This window comes from Tursiops truncatus, chromosome 2 (assembly GCF_011762595.2).
Source record: "Tursiops truncatus isolate mTurTru1 chromosome 2, mTurTru1.mat.Y, whole genome shotgun sequence".
NCBI lineage: Eukaryota > Metazoa > Chordata > Mammalia > Artiodactyla > Delphinidae > Tursiops > Tursiops truncatus.
The window spans coordinates 75,431,127-75,450,304 of record NC_047035.1 but is presented as its reverse complement, the minus strand read 5'-3'; the positions used below and the strand labels follow the sequence as shown (position 1 = coordinate 75,450,304).

At 38.0% G+C, this 19,178-nt stretch overlaps 2 protein-coding genes across 4 annotated transcripts in view; one reads left to right on the top strand and one right to left on the bottom strand.

The window, feature by feature from the left end:
- Positions 1 to 3,963, top strand: part of RPGRIP1 (RPGR interacting protein 1) — a 48,506-nt gene extending 44,543 nt beyond the window's left edge. For all 3 annotated transcript variants that reach the window (XM_033851376.2, XM_033851375.2, XM_033851379.2), the window contains 2 exons: positions 1,269 to 1,399; positions 2,465 to 3,963. In XM_033851376.2, the coding sequence (XP_033707267.1) occupies positions 1,269 to 1,399; positions 2,465 to 2,577 (244 nt within the window). In that variant the 3' untranslated portion in view covers positions 2,578 to 3,963. The remainder of the gene's footprint in view (positions 1 to 1,268; positions 1,400 to 2,464) is intronic.
- Positions 2,853 to 19,178, bottom strand: part of SUPT16H (SPT16 homolog, facilitates chromatin remodeling subunit) — a 33,441-nt gene continuing 17,115 nt past the window's right edge. Inside the window, exons 7-26 of the mRNA XM_019935150.3 lie at positions 18,391 to 18,563; positions 16,936 to 17,026; positions 16,057 to 16,130; positions 15,807 to 15,919; positions 14,629 to 14,694; positions 14,419 to 14,514; positions 14,225 to 14,340; positions 13,984 to 14,137; positions 13,344 to 13,471; positions 12,673 to 12,808; positions 12,441 to 12,567; positions 12,057 to 12,175; positions 11,438 to 11,563; positions 10,998 to 11,110; positions 10,632 to 10,707; positions 10,053 to 10,222; positions 5,802 to 5,931; positions 5,049 to 5,178; positions 4,837 to 4,914; positions 2,853 to 4,184 (exon numbers count right to left, since the gene is read on the bottom strand). Coding sequence (XP_019790709.1) covers positions 4,039 to 4,184; positions 4,837 to 4,914; positions 5,049 to 5,178; positions 5,802 to 5,931; positions 10,053 to 10,222; positions 10,632 to 10,707; positions 10,998 to 11,110; positions 11,438 to 11,563; positions 12,057 to 12,175; positions 12,441 to 12,567; positions 12,673 to 12,808; positions 13,344 to 13,471; positions 13,984 to 14,137; positions 14,225 to 14,340; positions 14,419 to 14,514; positions 14,629 to 14,694; positions 15,807 to 15,919; positions 16,057 to 16,130; positions 16,936 to 17,026; positions 18,391 to 18,563 — 2,362 coding nt within the window. The 3' untranslated portion in view covers positions 2,853 to 4,038. The remainder of the gene's footprint in view (positions 4,185 to 4,836; positions 4,915 to 5,048; positions 5,179 to 5,801; positions 5,932 to 10,052; positions 10,223 to 10,631; positions 10,708 to 10,997; positions 11,111 to 11,437; positions 11,564 to 12,056; positions 12,176 to 12,440; positions 12,568 to 12,672; positions 12,809 to 13,343; positions 13,472 to 13,983; positions 14,138 to 14,224; positions 14,341 to 14,418; positions 14,515 to 14,628; positions 14,695 to 15,806; positions 15,920 to 16,056; positions 16,131 to 16,935; positions 17,027 to 18,390; positions 18,564 to 19,178) is intronic.

Genomic DNA, 19,178 nt, shown 5'->3' with positions numbered 1-19,178 from the left:
GGATTTCTTCTTTTCAGCTTAATCGCGTTTAGCTGTGACTTAAAACGCTTGAATTTTTGGTGCTATTCTTGCTCCCTTAGCACTTTCTATTAGCCACCAATGTTAGCTTTTAAAAAATTAATAGGAATATGAAATGTCCAGAATAGGCAAATCCAGAGAGACAGAAAGTAGATTAGTGGTCACCAGGACTGAGGGAGAGAAGAGTGGGGAGTGACTGCTTAATGGGTATAGATTTCTTTTTGTGGTGATGAACGTGATCTGAAATTAGATAGTGGTGATGGTGGCACAACATTGTGATTATACTAAGAAACACTGAATTGTACACCTTACAATGGTTAAAATAGTAAGTTTATGTTATGTAAACTTTACCTCAAAAAATTTAATAGGTATCAGTTTCTGGAATTCAATATCATTCTTTGCTAGACTAAGTCATGGTAATAATAGTCAGCCTTCTGTTATCTGCAGGTTCCCCCCGCATCCGTGGATTCAACTAATGGTGGATGAAAAATATTTGAAAAAACAATTCTAGGAAGTTCCAAAAAGCAAAATTTAACTTTGCCATGTACCGGCAACTATTTATGTAACATTTACATTGTATTTACAACTATTTACATAGCATTTACACTGTATTAGGTATTATAAGTAATCTAGAGGTGATTTAAAGTATATTCTAGATGCAAATCCTACACCATTTTATATAAGGGACTTGAGCATCGGTGGATTCTGGTATGAGGTGGATCCTGTAATTGCTGTTAACTGCTCACTGCTTAGGAGGAACTGTGCTGTGTTCTTTACAGTATCATCTTCCAAGACTTACAACTCTAAGGAATACACCTTTTATATTCATTTTGCAACTCTGTATTCCTTCCATTTCCTTTACTCTGCTCAGGCTTGGCATAACACTTTTATTTAGAAGTGTAAAACCTCTTCTAACTTCCATAATCTTGGTTTTTGTTCAACACCTCCACTGCCCATTTCAAATCTTTCAGCAAAACTGTAAACCATCTTAAAAGGAATTATATCTCAACAGTTGAGACAACTTGATCAACTACTTGATACCTCAAGCCTTAGTTCCTTCCAGACCTGTTACTTTAAATTAAAACGATTTCTCAGTCTTTTGCTGTTGTAGTCTTGTAAAATGGAAGAAAGGGATTCAGGAAATACAATGTATAATTTATGGTTACTTTTATCTTTTTTTTAAAATTATTATTTTTTAAGCCTAACGGTATCAGCAGTACTGAGTTAAATGGATTTTTTTCCCCCTTTAGTTTAAAGTTTATAGTGGTAAGTGACCCTATGGATGAGGAAAAGAAAGAATGTCAAGAAGTAGGCTACGCATATCTGGAACTGTGGCAGATCCTGGAATCGGGAAGAGACATCCAAGAGCAAGAGCTAGACAGTGAGTGATACGTTTCTGTGCTCCTCAGTTCCACTTATGTCTAAGGAAATCATCCTAATAGTGAATACATTTTGTTTTACCTTTAATACATAATTACCACTACAAAGTTGATGAGACAATCTGGATTGAAATCCCTACAGCTATATTTATTTCTAGATCAAGTATGAATGTAATCAGTTGTGTACCTTAGCCCACATACCTCCTGACAACTAGAATCTATTATGAATCTCCAGTGTTTGAGACATGGAAATTTTGAAAAGACACATTGTTTTGATTTCATTCAAATTTAAACATCAGACTTTCTCGCCGCCCTTACTGTGTTCTGAAAACTGTGTACCTTGTTTCCTCTTACCCACCCAGAATGGTCATGCTTGATTCTAATCTCTTCACTCCCAACATTTCAATCATAAAATCCTATTAATTTTACCTCTTAAGTGTTCTGAATCTGTCCCCACCTCCTCTGTTAAACTTCAGAACCCTTTTTTTCTCTCCTGAATTACTCACTCAACAGCCTCATGACTACCTTCCCTGATCTACTTGTGCCCCCTTGGAATATATTCCCCAAAGAATGGACCCACTTTTCTAGAACCCAATTAAAAAACTGTAATTTCTAACCCCTTCAGTTAAAAACCACATTCCTTACAAGACAAATGGCTTGTGCTCTGGCTCCTGCTTATCAGTACAGCTTCATTTCTGCCATTTCTTACAGTTTTCCAAACTTGTCCTCCTATCTTGGCACATGCTGTACGTGCTTAGAATATCTTTTACTTTTTGAAGACTAATGGATTGTCTCCAGAAAGCCTTTTCCGATTCTGCATTCTGGATTGGTGCCACTTCTATGTGTTCCCAAAGCACCTAGAGTTTTCATCACAACACCTACCATACTATACTGTAATGACTGTGTGTTTTCCATCGTCTTCCAGCAGACTGAGTCCCACTAAAATATGAGGTATAACTTTATTTAGTATCCCCAGCACTTAATGTGGAAAATACCAGGTATTTAAGTGTTTGTTTTTCAATGAATGACACTGCTGTCTGACATGTTTCTTTTTCCTTTCCCAACAGTTGTTAGCCCTGAAGATCAGGCTACCCCCATAGGAAGGCTGAAGGTGTCCCTTCAAGCTGCTGCCGCCCTCCATGCTATTTACAAGGAGATGACTGAAGATGTGTTTCTGTGATGGGCAAGTGCTATTCCATTCTAAACCCTGAGGGAACCATAGTAAAAAGTCTCTTATAAAGCAACTTGTTCTACCATGAATTTGGTTTACTATGATGTCTCAAGCTAATGATGAAAGCTTAGAATGATGAAAGTTTCTTTCTGAGATATTAGCTGGATTAAGGAAATTATTCTCTAATGGCTTGGTACTTTTCCAGGCGAGAAGCAGGCTTGCTTTCAGGAACTGCAAAAGAACTGTCACAGAAGGTGAATTTACAAAAACAAAACAACAACAACAACAAAAAAAACCCACAGTTTATTATCTCTTAGTTCTTCCAAAATTGAAAATATCAAGTCCTACTGCTAAGGAGAAAATAACAAACAAACAAACAAAATCCGAGACCCCTCCCCCCCTCTTCTCTTAAAGTCACAGAACACAGAAGGAACTGCAGTGGGACAGGTGGGTGCAGAGAGAACCAGGAGGGAGAGGATGGCAAGATAAACTCCCCAAATACTTAAAAAGCTGTTCAACAGAAATTGTGATAAATACAGGACAATGCGAGACAAGTAAAAACAAGGAGCAGCAGTGACGAGAGGCTGTGTTGTAGATGTGGCCTCTCTTCCTCTTCTCTTTTCTCGTCAGGGTATTCTAGGCCCAAGGCACGACTTACCCCTTCCAGATCTAAATGTTGACTCCTTCGAGCCTCCTTCTAGATTTTCACTAGAAGCAGTACATGAGACACAGCCATTTTTCCTCATATATCAGAAAAAAAAAAAAAACAGTGGTAATTCTGCTTCTACCATTGTACCATGTGTGAATTTGTAAAGAAGATGAAACCAAGCCAGGGAGTATCACTGCTTCTTATGTCTTCCAAGGCAGCAGAAATACCTCAGAATCTGCATGAGGCAAGAAAGCAGGAGAACTCAGATGGAGGTACCAGCCTGATCAGACTCACTAGCTCAAGTTGTATGGTTTACACCATTAGCAAATTCCAAGAACCTTTTCTTGAGTACTGCAAAGATGGAACTTAAAGAGATGTGAGGAAGATCATGGCAGTAGGGTAGGATGGAGGATTGAATCTGCTGGTCAAGAACCATGGTACAGGTAGTTAAGGGGGACCTTGTACCAATGTCTTGGAAATACGGCTTTGAGACATCAAAGAATAAGATGTCAGAAGCCAACGATGTCCTGGCAGAAGGTGACAGGAAGAGAGAGGAACAAAACGGTATTTATTAACAGCGGAAGCCTCTGCCCTTCTTCAAGAACACCTCCTCCCTTGCCATCTGGATGGGGCCATTGGCACGTGTCCTGGTGGGCCTGGAATTCCCCAAGTAGATTGGTCCGCACAAATGGCCCCCTAAACCCATAAACACAAATGGCAAAACTTCAAAAGAAAAAAAGGAAAAATACAGTTTCTATGTCATGTAAAATTTTCAGGGATTGGCTGAAGGAAGAATGGAGCTGAGGGCCAAAGTTCCGAAGTTACTTCCTCTTTTTCTTGGGAGGCGCAGAGCTGTGTCTGGAACCTCGGTTAGAGCCTCGGCCTGAACTGTGCACAGATGCCTTCCTCTTCCGGCTCATACTGCGACTCTGTTCCTCTTCCTCCTCATAGCGACTTTCACGGTCGGCTAAACAGAAGAACGTGGCACTAGTTAGCTAGACGTTAGCTTTAGGTATCTAACACTGTTGGACACAGCATGAAATAATACAGAGAAGGTACTTTGGAGTCAGTTTTAATCTTTACTCAGCTGCTTACTAGTTGTGTAATCTTGGGCAAGTACTTAACCTTTCTGAGCCTTGGTTTACTTATAAAATGGAAAACTGTTTTAGGATTAAAGGTAATCTATGCAAAGGACTTATCACAATGCTTGGGATACAGTACAGTACTTTCCTTTTCAACTTTCCTTTACATTTGGCATTTGGTTTCAGAGTAATTAAAACTAGTACTACAAAAACATTCCTAACCTGGAAGAGGCCCAGAAAGCTAGACTATTATAGGACTTAGATTTGGAGACCAAACAGCCTAATTTTGGAGCCTTACAAGACTATCATGGCTAAGGGCCCACCGGGGGGGTTGAGCAGATGAAAAAAGCATCCAAGTCGGCGGAGTTGTGCCACCTGGAGAGCACGGACACACTCCAGACCTCATTTTCGTCTCTGGTCAATGAAGTTGTAGCTGTGGCTCCACATCAGTTTTATATTGTTCTTACGTTACTCTTATTCGGCAAAAAATATTGAAACCTGTGCCTCAAAAAAATAAAACAACAACAACAAATCTACCTTTTCGGGCTTCTTCCTCCAGTTCATCCCAATCCTTTCCACTCTCTTCTTCACTGCCCAATGATTCCTTGGAATAATCTGCAATAACATTGATTAAACATTATTTATTAGACAGGAATGGAAAATGGAATGATAAAATTCTTCCCTTCTAAAGCCTCCAGAAATGACATTAGGTTAAGAAGTCATGAACACTTTTTCCTACGAAGACTAACCTGATTCTTCAGCTTCTGATGAATAATCTTCATCACTGTCCTCCTCCTCTTCTTCATAGTCATCCTCTGAAGGATTAAAAGTCTCATCTTCGATTTCAGACTCAGAATCCCCTTCCTCAGCATCACTCCCCTGGTGAATTAGAGAGAGCATAATACTGTACACTGGGTGTTTTCCTTTTTTTTTTTTAAACACTTACTTTATTAACTTAATGAATTAATTCAACCCACTTAGCACACCAGCATTATTTCTATCTTACATGAAAAAATGAAACAAAAACACCCAAACCCCTGAGTGACCAAGAGATACAAAGACTTAATTAAAATTAATATAAGGTACAATCACTAGATACCCTAAATATCTCATTCATATTTCTTAGAGTCACTTCATCCTTCTTTACCCAGGAAAATTAACCACAGACATACTCTTGGTAATAATGCACTATACAGAGGTAGGAGGGCAATTTTTTAGAAAACAATTTTTGCAAGATTACCTGAAGAATTTTCTCCCAATACTAAGAAATTCTTTGAAGGAACAGTTTTTGTAATCTCAAATCTTGTCAGTGGCTACCGATGCCCAATTAATTTATCATTTACCTGTAAAACTAACTTGGACAAACAACAATACCAAGTTGTATTCAGAGCTTCTCCCGTTTGATCTGGTCCCTTACGTACTACTTATATGGCATTCTCCTAACCGCCCAAATGATAATGGGCAACACTATGTACCAGAAGAGAAACCCCACACTCACGCACCTCACCCTCAGGTTCCAGAAAAGACCAGCCACCTTGTTCAAAGAAGCCCTCAGGGTCATCAACAATGGTCTTCATAATTTTAGTCCAGTTGAGGGACTGTACTCCTTCTGTGTACTTCAGGTCACAAGAACTGGGAAAAATAACATTATAAAGTCAAAATCAATCCTCTATACTTTGTGAGAACATCCCGTGTCATCCTGGTCATTAGCATCTCTAAAGAGCAGATACCCTTTGCATACTTGGGAGCAGGTATTCTTTGCGCTGTGCCACCACAACGTACCCAAACATCTGATGTTTGGTCTCCCAGAGCACTAGCCCTCACGAGAGAGCACCTTTTTTTAGTATTTAAAGTGCCTTGTGTTAAGAAATGCTCTAATGACATTTATTCACGTCTACTGAGGAGCACAGAATCAAAGTGGGTGGGAAAGAAGAGAAAAGAAAACCAAAAAACAATAATAGTAAGGACCACAACAAGAAACCTTCAGCATAAAACCTGTCTGAAAGACTAGCATCAAGCCATTATGGGCACAATCATAAACACTGAAACTTCTGCTTCTAGCCATGATGGGAGTGCCAAGGACTAGATTTACGTTTGCACCTTAAACAACCAGAAAACCAAACAAAATATGTAACAACACTTTTCAAACATTGCATAAAAAGCAGCACAGGACTAAAAAATCCCTGTGGAACTACACAATGGAATGAACAGCATCAGGAATGGTAAATATGTGAGTAAATATAAAAGACTTTCCCCTACTCATTTTGTAAATTAAAGGATAGCTGTTTAGAAGCTAAAATAATAACAATAAATTGTGGAATTCACAGTATATTAGAAGTAAAATGGATGATTAATAATAGCAGAAAGGATAGAAGTAGAGAAATGGAAGCATAACAACCTTCTAACAGACATGGTATATTATCTGAATGCAGACTGTGATAAGTTAAAGATGTATATGTAAACCTTACAGTGATCATTATAAAAGTAAAACAAAGATTTGTAGAGCTAATCAGCGAACTAGGAAGATAATCATAAAGAATCATAAAATTAATCTAGGGACAACTCCTGGCGATCCAGTGGTTAAGACTTCACCTTCCAATGCAGGAGGTACGGGTTCCATCCCTGGTCAGGGAGCTAAGACCCCACATGCCGTGCAGCCAAAAAACCAAAACATAAAACAGAAGCAATACTGTAACAAGTTCAATAAAGACTTTAAAATTGGTCCACATCAAAAAAATCTTTAAAAAAAATCATAAAATTAATCTAAAAGAAGGCATAAAAAGAGAAGAAAAGCAACAAGAACAGATGGGAAAACAAATAGCAAGATGGTACATTTACTGGTGGTCCAGTGGTTAAGAATCCACCTTCCAATGCAGGGGATGCAGGTTCGATCCCTGGTCAGGGAACTAAGATCCCACATGCTGTGGAGCAACTAAGCCAGTGCACTGCAACTACTGAGGCTGCATGCCACAACTACTGAGCCCGTGCACCACAACTAAAGAGAAGCCCACATGCTGCAACAAAAGTCCCGCATGCCGCAACGAAGATGCTGCAATGAAGATCCGGAGTGCAGCAACTAAGACCCAAAGCAGGTAGGTAGGTAGGTAGATAAATTGACCTTCTTTAAAAAAAAAAAAAGATGGCAGATTTAAACCCAGCCATGCTAATAATTATATTAAATGTAAATGGCCTGTTTTTAGCCATCCCATTAAAAGGTAGACATTCTCAGAATGGATTAAAAAAAGTAAGACCCAAATATATGGTGTCTCCAAGTAAATCACTTTAAGTATAAAGTAATGTAAGTTAAAAGTATAAGGACAGAAAAAAAGACACACCATACAAACTCTAACCAAAATAAAGCTAGAAGTCTATAGTAATATCACACTGCATAGATTTCAAAACGAGGAATGTTACCAGAAATAAGAAAAGACATTTCATAATGATGGGGAAAAAAAAAAAAATCAAAAAAAAAATTGATAAACCTCTAACCAGACTAAAAAGAGGAAATTATCAATATTAGGAATGAAAGGGGATATATGATTGCACAAATACTAGAATTGATAAACTTAGACAAAATAAACCAGTTGGTTGAAAGATACAAGTTGATTCTAGAATTTATGTAGAATAGCCAAAATAATAATAGCCAACTTTGAAAAGGAGCTAGGTGGGAAGACTTACACTACCTGATTTCAGGATTTACTATAAAGCTACAATATTCACGACAGTACAGTATCAGTGTAAGGACACATAAACCAATGGAACAGAATACAATACAGAATTAGACCCTCTCCTACATATTCTTTTTTTTTTCCCAAACAAAGATGCCAAGGTAAATCAATGGGTAAGGGATAACCTTTCCAACAAATGATAACTAGAATAACTGGCTACATATATGCAAAGTATGAATCTTGATTCTTACACCACAGTAAAGAAAAAAATAACTCAAAATGGATCACAGACCTAAATATAAGACCTAAATCTATGGAACTCTAGAAGAGAATAGAAAATTTTTATGACTTTGGGTTAGGCAAAATTTATTAGATAAGACATAAAGAGCAGAAATTATAAGAGAAAAAAGTTGATCAAACATATTTCATGAAAAATTTACACTTTTGGTCTTTAAAAGACATCTTAAGAAAATGAGAAGGCATAGAAACTACTGGAAGAAAATATATGCAAACCCTCTCTATTCGATGAGGGACTTATATCCAGCCTAAAAAATTCTTAAAACTCAGTAATAAGACAAGCAATGTGATTTTTAACATGGGCAAAAAACATGAATATACTTTATTAAAAGTACACATAAGCATAAAATGCTAAAAATCATCAGTAATCTTGGAAATGCAAGCTGGAACCACAATAAGACAGCCACCCACCACAATGGCTAATACGGAAAAGACTGACAACACCAGGTATTGGTGAGGATGTGGAGCGACTATAACTCTCACATGCTGCAGGTTTTCCAGCCACTCTGGCAAAGGATTTGGTAGCTTCTCATCAAGTTAAACATACACTTAACCATAAAACATATGACACAGCAATCCCACTCTTAGGTCATTTATCCAAGAGAAATGAAAACATATGTCTATACAAAGACCTGTACATAACACTTATAGCAGCTATTCATAAGACCCCCAACGGGAAACAACCCAAACATCTATTAACTGGTAGATGGGTAAATAAAGTATGGACTCTCCATACAGTGGAATACTATTCAGTAATAAAAAGGAATATAGTAATGATGTGCAGAACAACTTGAATCAATTTCAAGAGCATTATGCCAAGTGAAGGATGAAAGATACAAAAGATTACATACTTGTACAATTCCATTTATGTGAAATTCTAGATGAAGCAAAATACATAGTGGCAGAAACCAGTGACGGCTGAAGGGAGGGGAATGACTATTATAAAGGGGTATGAGGAACTTCCGTGAGCAAAGGAAATATTCTATATCCTGATTATGATGGTAGATACAAGACTGTACACGTTTGTTGAAACACATCAAATCATATACTTAAATTGAAGAATTTTATTACATGTAAATTGTACCTCAATAAAGCTGATTTTAAAAAGTCACACAAACTTATTAAATATTTGTGATACCATATCACTTACCTGCATATGTTTCTTAGGAAAATCCTCATATTAACTATAAACTTGTATCTTTCTCACAGCCTATTTCTAAGCGCTCTCAACCCATTTCTTAAGAGGAGATTTATATTTATAGTGCCTCCCCTTCACAGGTAAGTGGAGGGGGAAGGAGGGCAGAGCAATCTACACTCATGGCTACACATGCCTCACCCTTTACCTATGTAGTGATGTCTCCCTTTTTATCGGGGTTCCGGTACTTCTATGAGGAATTCTTTTAGCTGAAGTGTCAGTATATGAATGTCAAAGGCTAAAATAAAAATATATTCTCTCATCTTTTAGAAAAAGGAGAGAACTAGAAAGAAATATCCCCCACTTTTTGTAAATAAATTATTACACACGTGTATGGATCTTTTTATATACCCATCAAGTAGAATCAAAAAAGATCTTAGATTTTGTTTCTCCTACATCCATAAACTACTGTTGGGTATTCAGGAAAAAGTGGCTCTGTCTAACAGATCCCAAATTTTCGAGTCCTGGCTGATAACAACCCAAAGGCAGTTTCACTAAGTACACCAGCAGATTTTATGTATGACATACCACACTCATATTCTATGGTACAATGTTCATGGGCTAAGTGGGAGATTGCTGGCAGGTCTACTTACTTCAACCATTCCTTGATGGGGTCAAGAGAGGCAACAGGAATGGCATTGATCATTGTCACTTTCTTGCTGTAGTCCTTGTAGACGATTACCATGTCAAAGTTCTTCAGGTGAAACTGGACTCGCTCAAAGTGAATCAGCTCCACTTCATCCAACGTCACCACAAAAGGTGGCTGTCAGGAAAGAACAGGATTATTTTCATAAAAATACTTCCCACAAAGCACTAGCATTTTCAAATACTTTCAGGATCTAAAAATCACTACACAAAGGATAACTAAACTGTTTTTTTGTTTGTTTTGGGGGGCAAAGACTAAATACAAGATACCAAGAAGCCCCAGTAAAAGGATCTGCAAGATCAAAATCTTTCCTCAAGGAGAATATATTTAAGGAAATTATGTAAAGAAACTATCTTTAAAAACTAAAGAGACTTTTAAAGAATCATTTGTTCAGTAAGTTTTATACCTAAGATAAGTATCAAAAATGAAAATCCAAAGAAATAAGGACCTAGGTTTCAAAATGTCTACCCTCTTGCTTTCTTTTCTCTAACACTTGTTTTCCTAAAAAGAGGTCAGAAATACTCACCCACTCTGTAGCATTTACCAGCGCACTACTAGTGGGCTGGAGGAGGCAGGTACTCCTATAGGGAGCGCCATTGAATCTGAAAGACAGCAAGAAACTCACCTAAGATGGGGCTCATTGCAAGAGAAACTGCTGCTGCCACAACAGGCTTCTTTCCTTTTCCCATTCCAAACACAACTCCAGCATGCTTGCTGGAAACTCATTTCCAGAGGGAGCCTCTCAGTCTTAGCCATTCACCCCAGCCCTTAAACATTTCCAAGAAGGAATGGATGTCCATAGGAAAAAGGACATGATATGTCATGTTAAATTATTATTAAAGGAAGAATAACTAATTTTTCTAAAGGCCGAAAAGAGGAGGAGATACATTACCCCAAGTCCCTAAAAGGCACTTCAAATTCCAGTTCCTCCTTAGTTAGAGCCTCTACTTTCTCAATGAAATTTTTAAAGGCTGTTTTCAGTTTGTGCCTCATTTCTCGTTCCATCTGCAGAAGAAAAAATTACGAATTAACTACAGTTATCCTTTACTTGTTAATAGTAATCCCTTCAAAACGCATGAAGTGCTTTTGTAGTCCTTAATTCTGATAACTATGATACTAGCACAGATACTTTATTCCAGGTCACCATAACATTAACTGTAGAGCTGAGCCTGCAACTGAAGTCTAATCCATAAGCCATAGCACTACACCATGCCAGCAGATACTTGAGAAAGTTCTGCAGATAGTTTCAGGTGTTGTTTATAAAATATAACAATTACTGAACTCAGATCTGGACTGCATCCTACCTCACTCCCCTGCAAAACCAAATTTCACCTGCTCAGCATAGAGGTCATCTCGGTCATGCATATGCTGATGTTTCCCCAAGTCTGTGGTGATCTCCCCCACTTCTGTGTAGAACTGCACATCTGTGTGCCGCTTCTTCCCAAACATGATGGCATTCTGAGGGCACAAAGCGGAAAGAACAAGAAAGAAGTCAGAAGACTTCTTCCACAAAGAAGTCTACACAACAGACAAGCAAGATAACAACAAAACATGAAAATATTAAAACATCTACACTGGACACCACAGCATTTATGTAAAAACAGTTAAACCATCCCTGGTGTCATCATCAATAATGACATCTGGGAATATGAAAGAGTATAAATTTTTAAAAGATTATGTTGGTAATAAATTGTCTAAAGAAAAATTTTCAGAAACAGGAATTTGGAGAAGACCTTATACGTTTTGGAGGTCATTATATATCACACCAAAGGAACAAACACGCTTAGCACCTTCTAGATGTCAGGCACTGTGGACTTTATAAGCATTATTTGATTCAATCCTCCTGATGATCTTATGCAATAGGTGATATTTTTCATCACTATTTCAAGGGAAAGAGGGAGATAGAAAGATCTTGCCCAAGAGCTCACAGCTAGCTGATAAAAAGATATACCTTGAGGTGAAAGTGCAAGACAATAATCATTTCCCCATCACACGGCTGGAACAAAGCATGCTTGATGTTATTGTATAGAATATCCACTTTGTCTCCTCGGACAGACGTGAAGCGAAAACCTCGGGGGGAGGGAAGAAAGGAAGCAACTAAGTATCAGGAACATCATCAGGTTAGGCCAGAAGGTACTGAATCTTTTCTGGCTGATTTGAACAGGGTCAGAGGAAATGCCAATAAGGTACAGAGCTTTCCTTTCCTTCTGGCCACACAGCGATGTCAAAGTAGATTCCTCCAAGCACTTCCTTGTCCTACTATATTATCTGATCTGTCATTCCTACAAATGTGCCCCTGAAGACAAAGCCCAGGCACATGAGACATCATCCATACCATTGACATGGGCCTCCAGTGAGCCTTGCATCCTCTTTTGGGCAATATTCGGGCGAATGTACAGATCTTTCAGTTTGGGATTACTCCGGTTTAGATTGATCACCAGTGAGTCTTGTTTCACGATGCCCTAAACAGAATGAAAATCAATGTGAATTTTCACGTATCTTTCCATGTCCCCAAAACCCACATGTGTCCTTTTGCACGAAGGTGCTTTGTTGGTGTTCAGGTTCACCTCTTTCTCTTTTTCTTCTGCTTCCCGAGTCTTGTAACGCTTCTGCACTTCTTTTATAATTCGGAAAGCATTCTGAAGGTTCAAGGCTGGTACTGTCTGTTCTCCAGGTGCCTTCATATTTGAAGCTCGGTATGTACTGCAGAAAAGGGGAAGCACTTATGTGAGTTTCTTTATTACGCCAGGTAACCTGAACCCATTATTATGTTTTATAACTGGTTTAATTATCTTTTAGGAGAAAAAGGTACTACTGACTGGTGAAACAATGTCTGGAAAACTGAAAAAACCTCCCTTTTTTCTCTCTTAAACAGAGAGTATTATAAATGACTAATCCATTGGGTGGGGGAAACACACATATATTTCAAATCCAGCATAAACGTCTCCAAATTATCCTATTCCACCTCAAGAATGAATAGACTCCAATGTGGCACACATTTGAGATTTTATCACCAAATATGTATATAGTGAGGATAAAATATCTTCACGAGGATTTAAATTAGGTTCCATCCTCAAAACAGTACAAAGTTAGCAAGGTGAACCTAATCAAGTGCCACTGAGGAAGGTGCTGCCATTCACTAGAATGGGGGAGAACACAGCACAGAGAACGAAATGTTTCCGAGGGTAGCACTTCTGCCAACAGGCATTTGGGGATGGTTGTTTTCCTGGGAACTCACATTTCCTTGACAAAAGTGGCTTCTGGGTTAGGAAAGATGTTGCCCTCATTCCTGCCCAGAGCACTGCCTGGACAATAGAAGTTGATTCGCAAGTAAGTATAATCTCCTTCCACAGACATACTTATATTCTGTTCAAAGAAAGGAAAAGCATTAGCAAAATAAACAAACAGATTTCTTTCCTAGATAAAGATCAGTAGCTATAGAGATGCTAAAATTAAGTTAGTAGTTACAAGCTGCTAAACCTAGCTTGTAATCCTTAATCTAAAACTAATAAACTACATATTTAGCCTATTTTTTTATATGACCAAATGTGTGTTTCCAAAAGAATCACTGAGTTCTCAAAGCTCTTTCTCTGTGCCACATTTATGAAAAAAGGTTAAAAAATTCTCAAAGTTCAAAGAGAAACAGGCAAATTATGTTTCTAGACTAGATCATTTAACTTTCTCCAAAGTGCAAACTGGAAAGGAAGAAAAATGACAGCAGGAGATTAGGGATGGGGGAAAGTCAGTAATGCGAGAAAGGTAGCGTCAGAAGGAGCAGAATGTGAGAGACAATGCAGACAAGACAGTCATCTATGATAAGCAGGAGAGTCATCTATTTTAAGACACTGTTTGGATGGAGCTTGATTCAAAGTTAGTACCTTTATTGTGGCAATGTGAAAAGGTGTCGCAATGCCAAACACAGGCATTATTACAGTCTCATATTTCTTATCAATGTAGATCTTCATTTCCCGAATATGTGGTTCCTTAGGCATCAAAGACGGGTTTTTATAGGACACATTAGATTTACGAGCTCTGGAGTGGGAATAAGATGTTTTTGAGAAATTTCTGCACAACACATATAACCCTAAAACAATCTTACAACTCCATGCAAACTCTTACTTCTGAATCTGCTGTTCCCCTTTCTGTTCAGTCAATCGCCTCTTTGCTTCCTCATTGAGTTGAGCTGCCAGTTCTTTTTGATGTGCTCTTCGCTTTTCTTCTGCAGTCATCTCATTCTGGAGAAGGGAAAACCCAAGTTATCAAAACCTGTGAACCATCAAAGTAATACAGTAAACTTAATACAGTAAACTTACTCGTGTTCTTTCTGTAAGTAATGCTGCTCGGGAACCTCTTCCCAACAGGTCCTCAGCCTCATCTTTCTCCTCTTCCTCTTCTTCCTCATCCTCATTCTATGGGGGAAAAAAATCATAATCAGAAATTCAGGTCTTAATTATTTTAGCCAATATTGTTTATCTTCTTCACTGTATCAAACTTCCTACACCACTCATTTATCTTCTTCCTACCTTTAGAAAAATCCCCACGTTCTTCACTTTCTTCTTCACAGAAGTGAGAATGGTAGCCGGGCCATCCTGGAATACAAGTAGGAAGTTAGACATCTGTAAGAGCATTTAAGTGAAACACTTTCACTTTCAAACCCAGTAAATAGCTGGGCCATGCTTTGAACCTTCTGGTACTAAAAAATCTTTGACAACAAATAAAACCAGTTATCTTCCGAAACGCACATCAGGAACTACAATTTGGGAGGCAACGCTGGGATCATGATTAAGAATACAGGCTTGATTTGAAACCTGGCTCAAGCACTTTCCAGCTCTGTGACATTAGAAAAGTTACTTATACTTCTGTGCCTCAGTTTCTTTATCTGCATACTTGGATAAGAATATTTACTTCACAGGGTTATTATAAGGATTCAATAAATTAATGCATAAACATGCTTAGCTTATAATAAGAGCACTTAAATATTTGCTATTATTAAGAATCAGTTCCTGCTAAGTGAAAGAAACCGGTCAAAAAAGACCCCAAATATCCAGAAAAGGCAAATCCTTAGAGATAGAAAGTCAGTGCCTAGGCCTGAGAGGGAAGTGGGGAGTGACTGCTAATGCACACAGGGTTTCTGAGGTGATGAAAATGTTCTAAAGTTAGACTGTGGTGATAGTTGCGTAACTGTGAATATACTAAAAATCACTAAATTGTACACTTTAATTGTATGGTATGTAAACTGTAGCTCAATAAAGCCATTACTAAAAAAATCAGTTCCATTATCAGAATCAGTTCCTGACATTATCATAATCGAAGTTCAAGCCACAATGTAATAAAGGGTTTGGCTTAAACAATCTCTATCCCTAGCTGTATTAGGCTATCATAGGGATCTCTCCTTCCCCTTAGCTAGCATTTAACAAATATAAAAACAAAAAACCCACATAAAATAGATAAGCAATAAACAAGAGTAAATAAGGATTTACTATGTAGCACAGGGAACTATATGCAGTATCTTATAATAATTTGTAATGGAAAATAATCTGAAAAAAATATATAACTGAATACTTTGCTGTACATCTGATACTAACATAATATTATAAATCAACTATACTTCAATTAAAAAAAAGGAGGGGGGAACCATAGGGTAAAAATGCGCTTCCAAAGTCAGTTCATGACCACTCAAAGTGGAAGAAGCAATACATACCTCATCCACAAGCACTGTGTCACCAATGAATAGGGCATAGGTTTTCTCTTCTGGTTTCTTCCCTTCCTTGTTAGTCAGGTCTGAGAATCCCAAATTGATGCTGAAAACCATTCCTAAAAGAGCAAAACAGGAATGAGTCAATGACTGTGAAAGGATGGAGAAGTGTGATTTTATACAGAATAGAGGGAGACAAAGCAAAAAGAAAAGTTTCAAAAAAGTTATTTTTCTATTGCATGCATGTAAAACTCACCTTTCTTCAGTTTGTACTGATTTTTACTATTAATTACTAAAGAGCCTTCACGGAATTCAATGCCCATTCCAAACCTAAAAAAGGAATGAAGAGAAACTTTAGCAATAGGCTAAAAGATCTCTAACCTGAGTCAAGTACAATATATACTATTTCAATTTTCAAGATAAGGCAAGCAAACATGCTGAGTGATTTGCCCCTGATGATCAGTCAGTTAAAGAAGATCTGAGGACAGTCTTTGGGTTAATATGTTGAAAATGACTTTCTAATTAAGTACTGTATATAACACTTATTATATTTAGTAGAATGTGATAACTGGCTTCATTAAGTCACCTAGGCCAAGACTTGGTATAGGTCAATATATTTCCTCTTGTCCATCAGAGAAGGACAGAAATAAACTATATACCCCAACTAGCTTCCATCTAAGGAGACTGCCTAGAGCTTTTGTTTCTCAAATGTCTTTGGTTCTGTAAGATGTTATTAGGTATTTCTAGGTGTTCAGTGGTCAAATACATTTGAGAAACACTGGATAAAATAAAAATTGAAAAAAGAATTTAAATAGTAGGATATCTCAGAGTACTTAATTTGCAAATATGAGCTGAGGTGTTCTAAGAAAGGAAATATAGTATGTAATGTCTCCTCACATTTGTAATTTAAGGCTGGAACACTACTGGCATCTACTACATTGGTCTGGAAAAATCTCCACCCTATCCCTGGGAGTAGAACTCAAGCATTTCTCACATTCTCTGATAACACAATGTGTCTGGCACACAGTTAAGTTTAATAGTCCATAAATATTGGTTGAATCATCTAAGAATATTCTGCCTGACTGCCAGTCACGAAAATTGACTCAGAGTGACAGTGTATATCATAGCATCTTACCCAAGGTTTTTGGTAATTCTGTTCAGCAGCTCTGGCTTCTGCTTTTTAACCACATCCATGACAGCATTATATACATCACATATCTTCACACCTAATGAGACAGACAGGGGACATTAAAGCATCTTTCAGAAAAAAAAAAGCCCCAAATCACATTTTTTTAATCAACATTTTTTTCACCTATTAAGTCCACTAGGGACTTCCCTGGTGGCACAGTGGTTAAGAATCCGCCTGTCAATCCAGGGGACACGGGTTCCAGCCCTGGTCTGGGAAGATCCCACATGCCACGGAGCAACTAAGCCCATGCGCCACAACTACTGAATCTGCACTCTAGAGCCCGTAAGCCACAACTACTGAAGCCCACGCGCCTAGAGCCCGTGCTCTGCAACAAGAGAAGCCACTGCAGTGAGAAGCCCCCACACTGCAACGAAGAGTAGCCCCCACTTGCTGCAATTAGAGGAAGCCTGCGTGCAGCAAGAAAGACCCAATGCAGCCATAAATAAACAAATAGATAGATAAATAAATAAGTAAATATTTCATAAAGCAGGGTTTCTCAAAGCATAAAATAAGGAATACAGTTGCAGGAGTGGTAGGACTTAGAAATGTGCATTTTAAAAAACAATCTGCCTGGTCATTCTTTAATTACACTGTTTTTTAGAATCACTCCAGTGGGACTGTGGAACCCCAGTTGGTTTCATTGAAATAATTCAAGAGTTGATAAAAGGTATCACATTAAACTTATTATACATTTTGAAAAACACGACTACTAAATGGGTGAATTACTGCTGGAAGAACTCTGGACTTAATTTTTCAGGGTCTAGGATATGAATACATATTTCAAGCCAGATATGGTAGCCTCAGAGGGGTTTTTATTATTAAACTACCTAGGACTATGACCTCTAATTGGATTTCTCAAGATCGACTTGAGGTATCATGGGGGAATGGTGCCTGGAAGCTCTGCAAAACATGAGCGGGCTTACGAAGTAGTTTGAAGGTGGTAAACATGAAGGCCCATTTAGCCATCGGGGAGTGAAAAGTCTCAAGGCAAAAGAGTGTCAAGTGCTTTGCTCTTGAGGTAGGCAGCTGCTTGCTTAGCAGGGCTGCTATTAGATCTCTCAAACTAAGATTCCGGGTATCCATTCAATATAGGATTAATATTACACAGCCTGCTGGGAGAGATACTACTTCTCAGAAGTTTCTCAAGAAAAGTAATAAGGCCAGAGTATTTTATGAAGATCTGGACACAGAGGCCTAACCAGTCAGAGGTTTTTTTAAGCAACAGTATAATACCACAATAACCACCCATGCATAAAAGTACACTGAGGAACTAAATGCTAGGATGACTGGAGGTTAGTAAAATCTAATTCTATTTACAGTACAAGAGCCTCAGGGATAAACACGCCCATAAATGCTACATTTTTGTTACATGATTTCTAAACCTTATCTAAGGCACCTTACCATGTCTTAGTTCCTTTAGCAGCTCCTCTTGAAGCTGAAGCAAAAAGTTGTAATTTTCTTGAACCTCCTGAGAAGGATCAACCATCAAAGTGCGAACAAGGTTGGAGCAGTAAGATTTGAAGCGAATACCCATGGCACAGGTAATGGCCCCAAAATGCATGTGATTCTTGTCACTAGAGACCAAAGGAAGAAAGCATTTCATTACACAAACTAGTGAAGTCCTTAGTATCACTAACACACACATCTGTAATCACTACCTTTCCCTGCTATATCCCAAAGCTGAAGCGGAAAAATGACCTAAACTTTTTTTTAAAAGAACAAATCAGTTTATAAATGCTCTGGAGTAACTTTAATGGCCAAAGCTTTTAGGATAAAAATTCAGTAAAAAGCTGTTGTATCCTAAGTATGTAAAACATATACTGAATTTTATTCATTATAACCTAACAGCATGATGGTAAGGCATCACCTTTCCACCAGTCCACTATGAATTCACCATGAATTAATCCTTTCCAACCAACCAGGACACACAGCATTCTTTACAGTATTTTAATTTTTATTTTATTTACTTATTTATTTTAAAACCTATGGTTATAACATCATTGCATGTATGTATGTATGGATGGATTTATTTATTTATTGGTTGCATTGTGTCTTAGTTGCAGCATGCTGGATCTTTGTTGAGGCATGCGGGATCTTTTGTTGTGGCACAGGCTCTTTGCTGTGGCGCATGAGCTTCTCTCCAGTTGTGGTGTGCGGGTTTTTCTCTCTCTAGTTGGGGCGCATGGGCT